Source organism: Labeo rohita, chromosome 3, assembly GCF_022985175.1.
Source record: "Labeo rohita strain BAU-BD-2019 chromosome 3, IGBB_LRoh.1.0, whole genome shotgun sequence".
NCBI lineage: Eukaryota > Metazoa > Chordata > Actinopteri > Cypriniformes > Cyprinidae > Labeo > Labeo rohita.
In genome coordinates, this window is record NC_066871.1 from 37,548,339 (window position 1) to 37,563,484 (window position 15,146).

Genomic DNA, 15,146 nt, shown 5'->3' on the forward strand with positions numbered 1-15,146 from the left:
AGAGTGAATACTTCTGCCAGTACTTATACGAACTATAAAAGCATTCCTTTAGTGTAAAAGCCTCTATTGTTGCATTTTCCACTTCCTTTATTTTGCTTTCAAAGCATACCAAAATGTGCTATGTTCAAATATGCCTGAACAAACTGAACTGGTTAATGGAGATAACTTAATTTTAAGTTTTAATTTTTAGTATTACTTCTGGCTTTCTGTTTCTATTCCCCTAAATTCTCTGGACTGGACTTGTGAGCGTCTTCTGAGAGTTACAACTCTTAAAGTCAACTTTAACTTTAACATACTTTTAAATACACATTCCTGATCATATTGTGCATGTTTTATGAGTGCATGTTATAAAAAACAAAAATCTAATCAGGGGTTCACATAAGTGGTCCGCAGGTCCGCATGCACGGCCAAAATAAGAAATACACTGCGAAAATAAGTTCAGAGTGCACATTTGTTGTACCGACATGGTTGACAGTTGTTAATGCACAATTACCATTTTAGACTGACAACATGAACTTTCATTAATGATGACAAATTAATGTCAAATCATGAGAAATTCTGAATGCTTTATAACCATTGACAAATGTGAATATAATGTGTGAATATAATTATATATATGTGAATAAATTATAGCGTTCATAGAAGGTGCAGCCGTGATTAAATCAGTTGAGTTTATCCACTGTAATGCAAATCATGATTTTAGGCAATTCCTATGTAATTTCTTTGTAATGACAATAGTTTGTGAATATATTTTTTTTTTTTATCAGCAACACTCAAGTGTAAGCATAAATTAACACTAAATTGCCAACATTCTCAACTGTGTTAATCATTGTCAACTGTCTTACAGCTGAGGGGTAACAGTTGATAGGTAACACAGTTGACATTTTGGCCATTTTAGGGCCTTGTGCAAACTGCTGATCTTGGACGAGTTATTACATGACCTTGATTAACTTCTGTTTTTCTATTCTTTCTCTATATATTTATAAATATAACGTGTGACACAAGTTCACCAGAACATGTTGACAACACAGTTCACGGTCAATTAATCTACTCAATGTGCAGACAATAATGTTGATAAAATATTGAAGAGGAGAAGTTATAACCTACCAAGCTATCTTCAAATTTCCCTCCAAAAAAGGAAAAGATAAAAGATAGGTATCTGTTGGATTTTTGTATTAAATGAATTAGGAATGTCCCCTGATATAAAAGTGATAATTTCTTGAAGTGAAAAATTAGTAAAATTGATAATAGTGGACATGTCATGTACCCCTAATTATAGAATGATTCACATAGACTGAACTGGATGTTTGTTTGCTTAATTTGCTTAAGAGAATGATCTATTAAAGTAAAAGTCAAAACAAAAAGCTGTTTGCAATTGTTCCTTGGAACTATAGTTTTAGAATCATGGAACTACAATGCTCTTAGGAAAAAAACACATTAATGATTGTTAAAAACTCTACACTACACTAGGAAGCAACATAGCAGCTAACCATTGGTGAATGCACTAGCTTCAGCCATCTTGGTGTTTAAAATGCATTAGATGAGCAATGAGACTAGAACACATCAAACTATTATCAAAGAACAGAGGTTATGTAAGTAACTAGACAATATACAGTGTGGTCTGCTGTGACCTGAGACAGCGAGCTGCCATCCAACACCAACAGCGCTGGAAAAGGTCATAGATGTACAAACACATCATATTTACACTCACCACTTTGGGTTTAAATGGAGGCTGAATCTCTCTGTTGGCCAACCGTTCCCAGTCAATTCTGCGGAAGAAAGCTTGCTCCTTTATATCTCTCTCACCCTCTGGACCGCAACCTAGACGCTTAGATGGATGCTTCGTCATCAGCTGTGTGTGCGGATGAGAAGAGGGAGATTATTAAACCAGAGCCCATCTACCTCAGATTTAATCATGAAAGAGCATATGGGTAGGTAGGTAGGCTAAATTTGAAGCATAAAATATTTATAAAAAGAATTTATATTTCATTATATAGAAACCGCTAAAATACATTAGTGCAATACAAAGTTTTTCCAATCTGGCTGTGCTAAATTTGAACTGAAATCACTTAAGTGAAAAAAAATCTGTAACTAACATTAGAGTCTCTTCTTAACGTTCATTTATTATCATTAAGAAAAATTAGACAGTGCCCAAAACATCTAATATACATAATGAGATTTGAAGCTATTCTACATTAACTATTGATCTCCCCTACATTAGTAATCATGCATCTTAAGGGCCGTTATTATCGTCACAGCCTTTACTGACATTTATATCATCACCATGAATCATATTAATTTTTTGTTTCGCAGTGGAACATAATCAAACAGAATGGTGGAAAGACAAATGTAATGAAATATTATTATCTTCCACTCAACTATTATAGGAGGTGATATTTCCATGACTTGAGCTGACAGCAATATTAAAGTACGCCAGTTATTAACCCAAGCTGAAAAATTAATTCCAATATAGCCTTCGCATTATTCTTTTCTCATTCAGTGAGTGGTGGCATACAGACATTTAGAGGAATAAAGGAGGCCCTGCTGATGTCTCGGGACTCACCCCTTTACAGATGGACACTGCCTCTTTAGACAGGGATTTGGGGTAGGACACGTTGTGCTCCATTATGGACTGAAACAGCTCATCCTCGTCCTCGCCATCAAATGGAGGCTGTTAGAAACAAAGCAGTTGTTGATTTATATAAAACATACATATGATATATTTACAGCTGAGGTCAGAAGTTTGCTTCCCCTTTTCAGAATTATTAAAAATGTTTATTATTTTACCAAAATAAGAGGGATCATATAAAATGCATGTTATTGTTTATTTAGTACTGACCTGAATAAGATATTTCACATAAAAGATGTTTACATATAGTCCACAAGAAAAATTAATTATTGAATTTATAAAAATTACCCATTTCAAAAGTTTACATCCCCTTAATTCTTAATACTGTGTTGTTACCTGAAAAATCCACAGCTGTGTTTGTTTGGTTGGTTTTTCATGAGTCCCTTGGTTGTTCAGAACTGTTAAGCTGCCTGCTGTGCTTCAGAAAAATCCATCAGGTCCCACAAATTCTTTGGTTTTCTAGCATTTTTGTGTATTTGAACCCTTTCCAACAACGACTGTATGATTTTGAGATCCATCTTTCACACTGAGGACAACTGAAGGACTCATATGCAACTATTACAGAAGGTTCAAACTCTCACTGATGCTTCAGAGGGAAAGACAATGCATTAAGAGCCAGGGGTGTAAACTTTTGAACAGAAAGATGTGAACATATTTTTTATTTTGCCAAAATATTTTTTTTTTTTCTCATTTAGTACTGCCTTTCAGAAGCTACAGAAGATACTGAATACAAAATAAGTTACACTTACTCTGATATTCAAATTTAAAAAGTTTTCATCCCCTGCTGACCCTGTGGATCATTAAGGTAAGAACACAGTATTAAGAATCAAAGGGATGTAAATTTTTGAACCGGGTCATTTTTATAAATTCAACAATTATTTTCTTATGAGGACTATATGTAAACATATTTTATGTGAAATATCTTATTCAGGCCAGTACTAAATCATCAGTAACATGCATTTTGTATGATCCCTCTTATTTTGGTAAAATAATTAACATTTTTAATTATTCTGAAAAGAGGATGCAAATTTTTGACCTCAACTGTATGTACACTGCTGTTCAAAAGTTTGGGATCGATAGGATTTTTAATTCTTTTGAAAGTCTCTTATACTCATCAAGGTTGCATTTATTCGACCAAAAATATAGAAAGAACAGTAATACTGTGAAATATTACATTTTGACATAATGGTTCTAAACAAGGGACCCCATACTTTTAAATGCTAGTATTTTATTACAAAAGACTTCTCTTTGAAATAAACACATTTTTTTTTACTATATATATATATATATATATATATATATATCACAGGTTCCTAAACACTATTAAGCAGCACAACCATTTCCAAAATTTATAATAAGTCAGCTTATTACAATGATTTGTGAAAGATCATGCGACACTGAAAACTGTACTAATGGCTCCTGAAAATTAATATTTTTAAATTTCTAGGGTAAAAACATGTTAGCCAGCTAATAAAGTGCAATATGCATCTTTAACTTTTTCAGCCCCCATTGGTTTGCTGTGGTAATCTGCTATCTGCTTGAGAGATCAGAATAATTCAATCAACACTGTACCTGTTTAAATAAACATGCTCATTCGCTTAACACATGACAACAGTCGGTAACACTTTAGTATAGGGATCAATTCACACTGTTAACTAGCTACTTATTAGCATGCATATTACTAGCATATTGGCTGTTTATTAGTACTTACAAAGCACATATTCTGCATGGCTATATTCTACATCCCTAATCTTACCCAATACCTAAACTTAACAACTACATTGCTAGCCATTTACAAGCAGCAAATTAGGAGTTTATTGAGGGCAAAGTCGTAGTTAATGGATTGTTAATAGCAAGAATTGGACCTTAAAATAAAGTGTGACCCAACAGTCTATTGTTGTCATATTTATATTATAGTAGCTGAGCTGTTTCAACAGACCCTTTTTTTTTAATAAACTTTAAGTCTTTTTCTCTGTCCTATTTGTCACAGTTCTGGAACCCTAAATCTCAATCTGTCTTAAGTTCTCCAGGAGTACTGACAGCTTCCACCCCCTCATTCTGACAGAGGCGGGTTATTAGCAGACACCCACCGTACTCAATGTTTCTAAAAAGGAGCTTTACACATTTCTGTCATGATTCCAGAGTCATTTTACACTTTTCACATTTTTAAAACACTGTATCCTCAGAGCAGTGGGATGACATATTACATAAGCAGAAATCATTCCAGGATGGGGGTGTCCGAGAACAAAATCATCTAAAGGGAAACACATCAAGTGTATAACAAGATTCTTCTGTTGGGTAATTGGACTCGGGAGTCAGCGGGAGAAAGCTGAGATGTAAATGACGTAACCTTGGTAACCGTTCTGGCAGAAAGTATAGACGACACAGGAAGTGCGTTTCAAACTGAGGCCTGGGGTGCACTCTGTATATAAATGAATCTCACTGAAATCAATAGAGAATACTCCGAAAGGGACAAATAAAGCAGTTCATTAAGCCAATGCATGTCAGTTAAATGTCTGTGTGTCTTTGTATAAAACCAGTTCTGCAACTAAAACATTTTTTTGTGTTTTTGCAAAGTACCACTGCTACATTCTAAAAGTGAAATGAGATTATAATCAAATATAAGATATTATATGTGACCCGGGATCACAAAACCAGTCATAAGGGTCAGTTTTTCAAAATTGAGCTTTATACATCAACTGAAAGCTGAATAAATAAGTTTTCCATTGATGTATGGTTTGTTAGGATAGGATAATATTTGGTCGAGATACAACTATTTGAAAACCTGGAATCTGAGGGTGCAAAAACACCAAAATATTGAGAAAATCACCTTTAAAGTTGTGCAAATAAAGTTCTTAACAATGTATATTACTAATCAAAAATTAAGTTATGATATATTCACAGTAGGAATTTTACAAAATATCTTCATGGAACATGATCTTTACATGATCTTTACCCACACAATGTATTTTTGGTAATTGCTACACATAAACCCCAGCGACTTAAGACTGGTTTTGTGGTCCAGGGTCACATATAAATATAATGGTCACACGGTAACACTTTAGTATATGGAACAATTCTCACTATTAACTTATTAGCATGCCTATTAGTAATATATTGGCTGTTTATTAGTACTTATTAGGTACATATTAACATCTTATTCTAAATGACCATATGCTACATCCTTCTACATCCTTACTAACTATTGATAAGCAGCAAATTATGAGTTTATTGAGGCAAAACCAGTAGTTAATGGTTTGTTATTATTGAGAACTGGACCTTAAAGGGGTCATCGAATGCCCATTTTCCACAAGTTGATATGAATTTTTAGGGTCTTAATGAAAAGTCTATAAAATACATTTAAATAAAATAAAATTCTCAATGGTTGTGTAAAACAACACCCTTTTTACCTTGTCAAAATGAGCTCTGCAAAAATCATCCCATTCTGAGGAGAAGGTTCCTTTAAATGCAAATGAGCTCTGCTCCCCCGCCCCTCTCTTCTCTCCGCTGCTCTGAGAGATTGTTTACTTTAGCTGCATTTAGCTGTAAAACTTGCTAACTAGCACGTTATTAGGAAAGATGATTGCAGAGATTCATTAAAAAAAACCCTTATACTCACTTCTGCTGTAGGTGAAGCTGGATCATGAATCATTTGTGCGAACATAGACACATTTATGTAGATCGGGAGGCGCATTCCCTTCACAAACAAATGTAATCCACTGCATCTTTAGCAGCTCAGATGTCGGGAGTAAATGACGACCACTATGTTCATTATTACATCCAGCAACAGAACACCTCAATCGCTCAATTGGAAACTTACATCCCTGCATCGAAACTATGGAGGTTTTGACTGTAACAGCTGATCTGACGTAAGACGCTCATGTCAATCAACTATGGTGGGAGCGGCCTCTGTGGGTGTGATGCCACACCGACAGGCATCTGAGAACGGCTCGATTTGAAAAGGGGATATTATTTTTACCGATTAATTAAAAACCACTGCATGGATTTTTATCATTTTAGGGTAGATTTGTACATACACTGCCAACACACATTAATTTTCAAACAACATGTAAAAGTGAAGTTTGCATCCGATGACCCCTTTAAAATAAAGTGTGACCTTTTACATTTTACAGTTACATTTTTATACATTTTGTAGATAATAAATTCAATTACATGTTTGTTTTAATGCAAAAAAAGGTTAAAACAAAAATAAGAAGAAGAAATGAAGATCTGATTTTTTTTCTATTGTTTTTTTTTCTCTTCTCTTGTGATGTTGCACAATGGTCCAAATTAGAGGTCATCATCGTCCAAATTTGGCCTACAGGCCCTGGTTTAGGCATCTAAAATTTGGATTTTTCAATGCAACAATCTGAGAATAAAATATGTATTGATATCGGCACTTTTATCAGTGTGTACTTTCAAAACTTTTTATTTATGCAATGTTTATGTCCCATAGACTTTCACTGCAAGATTCTGATATTTGAATGTTATTTGACAAAATCTGAAATCAACATCGTGCAGAAAAAAAAATGTACAAAAATTGCACCATTAGGGGTACAACAGCTTGTTGTTGGGGCAGTTCCCTCAAAGGGAAACCTTTGTACCATTTTTTACACCTGAAGGGTGCATGTTAGTACCCAATGAAATATTAGAAATATTACTCTTATGGTACTATTATGAACACTTAGGGGTAAATAATGTACAAAGGTGTCACTTTGAGGGTACTGCACCCCTGAACAAGCTGTTGTACTGCTAAATTTTTGCACATTTTTTTCTGACAGTTGTTCATAAATACTGCCTACAGAAATTAAACTGTATTGAGCCCATGAGATAATTAAAATACAAAATTCTGCAGGACATAAATGGAACATGAAAATGCATAAAAATTCTTGTTCTGTCAGAAGCACCTTGTGCAAACCAAACTCTCAATCCTCTCCTTCGTGCTCTGTTGCTCGGAGACAGCATGTTTTGCTGCAAGTCATTTTTTGTGGCGTTCGCTGATCACAGCAGGGCTGCAATCACAGTTATTCAAAGTGGCTCTGAAAAGCCCTGGCATCTGACTCATTTGAGTACTAAAGAGAATTTTAAATGATTCACAAGAACTTTCTGCGCACGTCCACCTACCTGCCCAGCCAGCATCTCGTAGAGGAGCACACCGTACGCCCACCAGTCCACCGATTTCCCATACGGCTGATAGGCGATTATCTGGGGGAAGAGGAAATGAACATGTGCATCATTTTCTGTCCAGTCATTCATTCAACTCTCATGGGCTCTTGGGAAACTCTATTCAACTTCCATTCATTTGTCAAGAGCACAATGCACATTTCATTATTGCTCAAGGGGGTGGTTGGCACTCTGCTATTTTTAACCATTTGCTGTAATAATTGCTTTTTTCCCCTCACCAGTCCATTTACACCCACATATTCAGCACACACACACCAGTGAGTGTGTATAATCACAGGGGTAGTTAATGAGAGCTTTGTTAAGCATAGAGAGTGTATGTTTCATGTCACACTGCAAACTCTCTTCCTCTTCATGTGTGCTTTAGAAATGACTGCAAAGTTGTGCCACTTTCCACAAATAGGGCACAAATTGGTGCCCATTACTTTCTCAAAAGCAGTTAAGTCACACATGCCACATTCTTTCAAGAGATAACTATTAGATATGTGACATACTGTAAAATTAGCAGAGCACAAATAGTAGCTAAATTTAAACACACCAAATATCTATACCACACCTCTCTGCTAAAAATGGATATTTTGATATCATTTTGATTTGATTCACCTGACTATTTCTAACAACTGAAATCATAAAACAATGACTTTGACTAAATAACTACATAAGTATATATATATATTTTTAAACAAATGTAACATGCTCTTCAAATTGCATGCAAACCTGTGATATTGCATGAATTAAAATGCAAAAACATTTCATAAAATACAGACATGCAGAAAGTAAAATCATCTGGATCCTTTCTACAGCATGATGGAAGAACAAGAAAATATTCGTATTACATTCAGTAGCGCATGTGTCCAGTACAGCAATTCAAGTCGGTTATCAAAGTTATTATGAGGAAAATACAGTATGAGCCATTCTTCAGAATACGTGCAAACTGCTGTCCCACAACCAAAAACACATTTAAAAAGCACTGAAGTACTCAAATCTAAGATATTTACTAAGATACTTTTATTATCTATTGAAACCCTTAATATACAGTGCATAGCATAAATGAGTACACCCCCTCTAAAACTTAACAAATGCACCAATTATTCTTACCTAGAAGACATATTAGGGTTCTTTGGAGATATAAAGTTCCAACAAGCCTGCCACTATATTGCATATTAGTGATCACGAAGAAAACACATGTATTTATTCAGATGGGGTGTACTCATTTAAATGTGTACTGTATATAAAACCATCATTTAGTGGCCACTTTCAGTTGGGAGGTGGAATTGGGAACTTACGAAAATTATATTTAAATAATTTTTAAAAATAAATTTTATTCCATTGTTGTTTTAAAAACATGTATAACTCCTCATAGTTATACATGTATGGTGAATAGATAGACCTCATCATTTTGAGGTAAGTGTGTTATAAATGTCACTACTGTAACATTCACAACCAAAACATGTCATCATCGTTTCGGTAGCGGCAAAAGGAAACACATAATCCTTCATTTGGGGGAAATAAACAAAATTTTAGTATAGTTTTGCTATTTTTTTTTATTTTTTTTTGTATTTAAGTATGTATTAGTAGCTTTTTGGGATTTGGGTTAATATTCTATAATGTCATGTGGTCGCTACCAAAACATTACTGTCACTCCCGAAAATGTGCTGTTACTAGTGAAACATGGGATGTTTTGTCAAAAATAAAGTATACAGAATTATTAACTAAGATGTTATGATAGTGTCTGGTTTAATGCATATTCAAACTAATCAGTCCTTAAGTTTGAAATCAGTATGATCAACTTTTACCTTTTACCTTGCCTTTTACAAAGAAAAATTGGATTCAAAATAAAACAAATCTCATAAATCACACGTGAAATATTTTTTAAATTGTAATTGTAATTGATTTACCTAAAACTGTTTTAGTAAAATAGAAAAAAATATATTTAAGATGTAAGCAAAGTCTTAATATGTCAATATAACCCTTCTTATAAAATTATATATCACTGTCGTTTGGTACACTGTAAAACAGCAAATGCATGGCAGCACAGGGTGCCACATGTTTACCATTAATGGAAATAATGGTTAAAGACAATTTTTTAAAAAATGGTCAATGACTGGCAGAAGCAGTTTGCAAACAAAAACTGTAAAATTAAAATCAAATATCCTAATTTTTCTTAATATATATATACATATATATACATATCTCTTTCTGTACAGGTATTATTTTGATTATCACTGTAAAACATTCTCTGCAAAATATACATTTTGTGCAGTTGACCACTAGCCAACAACAGCACACATGCAAAAACCAATGCAATTGCCACTGCATCAACAAGTCCACAGTTATAACCTCCATAATATTAAAAAAAAAAAGAAAAAAAGAAAAACATGCAGCATAACATCAACATTTCATTGTCTTCACCTGGACTACAGTAAACTCTACTCTTCAGCACAATGGTGACCCACAAAACTCAGACAACAGAAACCCTTTAAATCCCAAAAGAACATTAAACATTACCAGATCTCTCTAGATCTCAGCATCTTCACTCATTACAAACCAGTCTGACTTTATTTCTTTCACACAAAACAACTTATTGAGAATTAATAGAGGTTTATATGTTGATGTTTAATTGAAATTAATAAAATTTGAAGTCACCATTGTGGAGATAAGCATTTACCTTAGTTGTTCTCTTGGCCCTAACATTTTTAACAATTGTTTCTTGAAAGCACATTTGTTATGACAAAACCAGCAAGAAAGACTCTGATATTATGAAATTGAATAAAGAATCTAGTTTTTGAGCATGTTAAAAAAAATGATTAATTTCTTGTTGAAGTCTTATGATTTTAATCCATAAAATTCAATTTTGCTTTGATATGTTGAATGTTTGGGAAATAATTTTGAAGAAATTATCTAAATAAAAGAATGCAGAATCTGTATATGAACTTCAACAATGGTGACCATCGACAAAAGATTCAAATCAGGTCTGATCATCACAAAACAAGGTTTTTTTGAGATTCATGTGCTGATTCTTGATGTTTGTGTGAGTTAGAAAGCCCCAATTCAAGACTCTTTAATGATTCAAAATAAATAAATAAATAAATGAATAAAATAAAATAAAATAAAATAAAATAAAATAAAATAAAATAAAATAAAATAAAATAAAATAAAATAAAATAAAATAATTAAACTCTGTCATAACCTCACAGGACTGCTGTAAAAAAAAAAAAGAAGCAAAACTGCTGCCAGTCATTTAACAGTTTTATCATCTAACGGTTTTGTTATTGTATTATAGATTTTTTTTGTAATTTTACATACATTTGTTTGTAATTTAAGAAAACAGAAAACATACTGTATAAAAAAACAGTAGTTTTTCTGTATAAAAAATGTAATTTACTGTAATTTATCATTAATGTCATAATACTTAAAACAACAGCCAAGTAGTTAATTTAGAAAAAATGTGTACAGAGTTTTGACTGCAATTTAAAATAAAAGAAAACAACCTGAAAAAATCACAGCTATTTTCCGTAAAATTATGATTTTTTTTTTTTACAGTGCAATGTTGACTCGGTTCATCTTGGTTGCCTGATCAGAATTTGAACGCTTTGGACCAGCATTTGAGTGACACTGGCTGTTTCGGAGAGGAACAGTAAGCTCTTGAGTATCTGATACAATGCATACAGGATAAGGTCACAGTAAGCATGTTTTATGTGTCTACTGACCGTCTGCTCACAGTGACAGAGCAGACTGTCTGCCAGCATTCACATCAACAGCCTGACCTCGACTGTCCTGACACACAACACACACAAATAAACAGATGAACATCATACATTCCAACTAACAAAACTGATTTTTCACATTGCTCACGATACAAGTGTTCAAAGCAACTGAATGTTTAATTTAGACTCCGTAATAACATAAATAAAATAAAATAAAATAAAATAAAATAAAATAAAATAAAATAAAATAAAATAAAATAAAATAAAATAAAATAAAAAAGTGGCCCAGAACAGCAACTGTTCCTGGGGTCTGTTTAAACACCGACAAGGAAGAAATGCTCACCAAAAATCATGGTGAGTCAACATATCAGTTTAATTAGAGAACATGGTGGATCTCGCTTCATGATTGTAACTACAGTATCCTACATAAGAGTCCTTTCCCTTTATGTGGACAGGTATTTTTCTGTTTAGCTTGCTCATTTTTGTGTGCATATGACCAGGACAGGTAATCTGTCCTGTCCAATTTACGTAGAAGTCTATTTATTCTAAAAATGGTAGATGTTTTATTATTGTTACGCAATACCGCTATGACAAAATGTCACACGCTCCAACATACTGAGATGCGATTCTTATGCAAGCAAGTTTAAATCTGTCTCATCTCATTTTCCCCTCTTTTTCACATAATTTTCATGTCATCTCTTTTCTTTCCACTGTCAATAAAAAGGCAGAAAGCATGCAGCTGAGCGTAGCTGTTGATTAAGTCTTCTCCCAGCACCTGTTTTCAAGAGCAAATTTAAACTATTGATCTATTCACAGGGTTACAATTGCTTTTAGAACCAGGAAGGTCAATATATCTGATCATGTCGTCATTAGCATTGGCTAAAGGTAGGATCTCCAGTAAAGATTGTGAGTGAGAAATTTGGAAGCAAAGACAACACAACGAGTACAAAGAACACAAAGTACCATAGTTTTTGGATATTTTTGATGTTCATCAACCATATGACATCATCCTTGCACTATGGTACCAGCATAACCAGATTTTTTACCAGATTTTTTCCCCAAAATGTAACAGCTAATTTTGATGTCTGGAGAACCAAACATCTGCTGCTCAGACCAGTAATCTACAGAACTGTATGTATAAAAATAAAAACTTCATTGTGTTTCCAAAAATAAAATCCCATCTGCAGTAATATAAAGACCGCAGACGGGGGCTGGTGTATGATTGGCTGAGGACTGAAGGGTTTGAATAAAGTCAGGACAGATGAAGAGGGTGGAAGGGGTGCTTATGGATGAATAAATGATTCTGTCAGGACATGGACGTGCTGGAGTTTTATAATGGACATGCTGAGATGATGAAGTCAAGCTGACCTTCTTTAGATTCAGAATACTCTGAAGGCTGTGATGACACACTGACAGGAGGGAGGCATTTTTAGCAATGTTTGTGTGTTCTCTGCAACCCTTTTAATTATTATGTATGTATAAATGGACATAATTGTATATCTATGCATATAATTATTATGCAAATGTATAAAAAACATTTGTATGATTGCATTTAATATGTAATGCTTTTCTTCAATATGTGAGTTAAGGGAACAGTTCACTCAACAGTACATATATTTACAGTATAATCAGATTGTTAGCTCAACTGGACATTTATTCAGATTGAGCTCAGTACAAATTAAATTTTCAATTTGATTGATAGAGGTGATGTATATCCTAATCAATCTGTGGGACAATTTTGGTCATGTAAACACTTGAATACAAATCACTCTTTCGCAACCTGGAACCAAACTGCTGGTTTCGTCTGGCCAGAGGTTAACTGGTCCCCTGACTTGAGCACATTACCACAAAAGAAAGAAAATTTAGCTAAACAGAAGCTCAGAATTAGAAGGTTATCTTGTAAAAGCAGCCTACTTGTTACTTTTTTTCCCTTGAAATCAAAAATTACAGGTTGCATTGCTGCATCAATAGAAAGAAAATTATAATAAGAAAAACGAAGTTCCAAGTGCCCACCAAAGGGCACATTAATCACTATAATGGTAAGTAAAAAAAAAAAAAAAAAGACAAACAACATTTTATGAAAATCAACATCAATTTATGAAGTCAGCTTATGTGATGTTCTCTCAAATATATAGTTGTATTGAAAAAACATTCAAGATGACTTTGGGAAATGAGTTAATGTAACTAGTGAAAAATAACTGCAGATTAACAATTGCCACCTCAAAAACTTTTCTTCTTCTTCTGTTGTTATTTTGCAAATTAGCAACATATGTGTGCATTGCTGCCTCTCACTGGTATTAATGTCATTGGTTCCTTTGTGGCTACTTGAATATTTTAAGTAAGCGTCACTCAGAGCAGTAAGTAAATTGTTTTACTCGCTTGAAAGTAGCTGTAACTTAATAAAACCTAGTAAGTATAGCAACTAAGTAAAGATAACTAATTGTATCTAAGTAAGGTAAACTATTGGATTTTACAGTGTAGCCCTCACAGGACACTGTGCACATTTTTACTTCCTTAAAAAAAAAAAAACTTATTCTGTATGATTTATAAGCCTTTTGAATTATGGGCACACATAGAATGTCCTCATACTTCACCCTCTCCTTGTAATACCTATGTCATACCCATGTCATTATACAAATTTGTGTCCTGATATGTCACAAAAACACACATACACACACACACACACACACACACATATTCTGTATCAAAGCATCCAATTCTGTCCTGAGAACCGAGCCACCTCGTTTGTTTTAAAAGCTATCTTTGAGCTATGAGGATCCTGCCAGGAATACATCATATTTATGTTTGCTTTATCTCTTCCCACATACAATATGCTTTTCACACAGTGAATCTCCATTTGTGTCATAATGCTGGAAGAGAGCATGATGTTCCTTCTACCCACACTGCTCTGCTGCTTGATCCCCCCTCACACACATGCTCACGCACACACAAGATGTCAGGCTGCCACACACTTCAGTGGAAATGTCACAGTGCTAATCTATAGGTCAATATCACTGTGGGCTTTGCAAAAGAGAGCAAATTAAAATGTGGCTATTAGTGTCCATGTATGTAACAAAAAATGTAAAAACTAAAACAAACCAAAAACCATTTCTGACATAAGATATAAGATTTAACAAAATAACCATGTTGATGTTTACATACATACGAAAAAAGAAAAAATAATAATTAATTATTTAGTATAGATTGCTAACTAATCAGTTACTAAAAATTAAACTTTCAGACTGGATCTAACATGACCAATGACTGAATCGGGCAAATAGTGAAGTGTTACAAAAATATACAATTAATTAAAGTCAATTAAAACAATAACTATAGTGAAGTTATTTTATTAAATATTTATATTTTATTTTACATATATATTATTCACTACTATTTGAAATACTACTTAAAAAATACATTTTTATTTTTTACTGTCCAACAAATTGGACAGTATTTTGAATCTGACAAAAATGGGACGTTTTTGTAACATAATATAACATAGTAATATAACAGACGTGTAGAAAAATGAGTTAAATTATAATTGCTTAATGGAAAAATGTGCCTATTTTTGCAAATGTCCAAAGACATACTGATACATATAATCCAGGTGAAATGACGATAGTGGCAGT

At 33.5% G+C, this 15,146-nt stretch overlaps 1 protein-coding gene across 1 annotated transcript in view; it reads right to left on the minus strand.

Annotated features, from left to right (window-relative positions):
- The window catches only part of prkcab (protein kinase C, alpha, b), a 171,867-nt gene that overhangs the window by 7,828 nt on the left and 148,893 nt on the right, over positions 1-15,146 (minus strand). Inside the window, 3 exon segments of the mRNA XM_051106600.1 lie at positions 1,712-1,852; positions 2,564-2,671; positions 7,754-7,834. Of these exon segments, the coding sequence (XP_050962557.1) occupies positions 1,712-1,852; positions 2,564-2,671; positions 7,754-7,834 (330 nt within the window).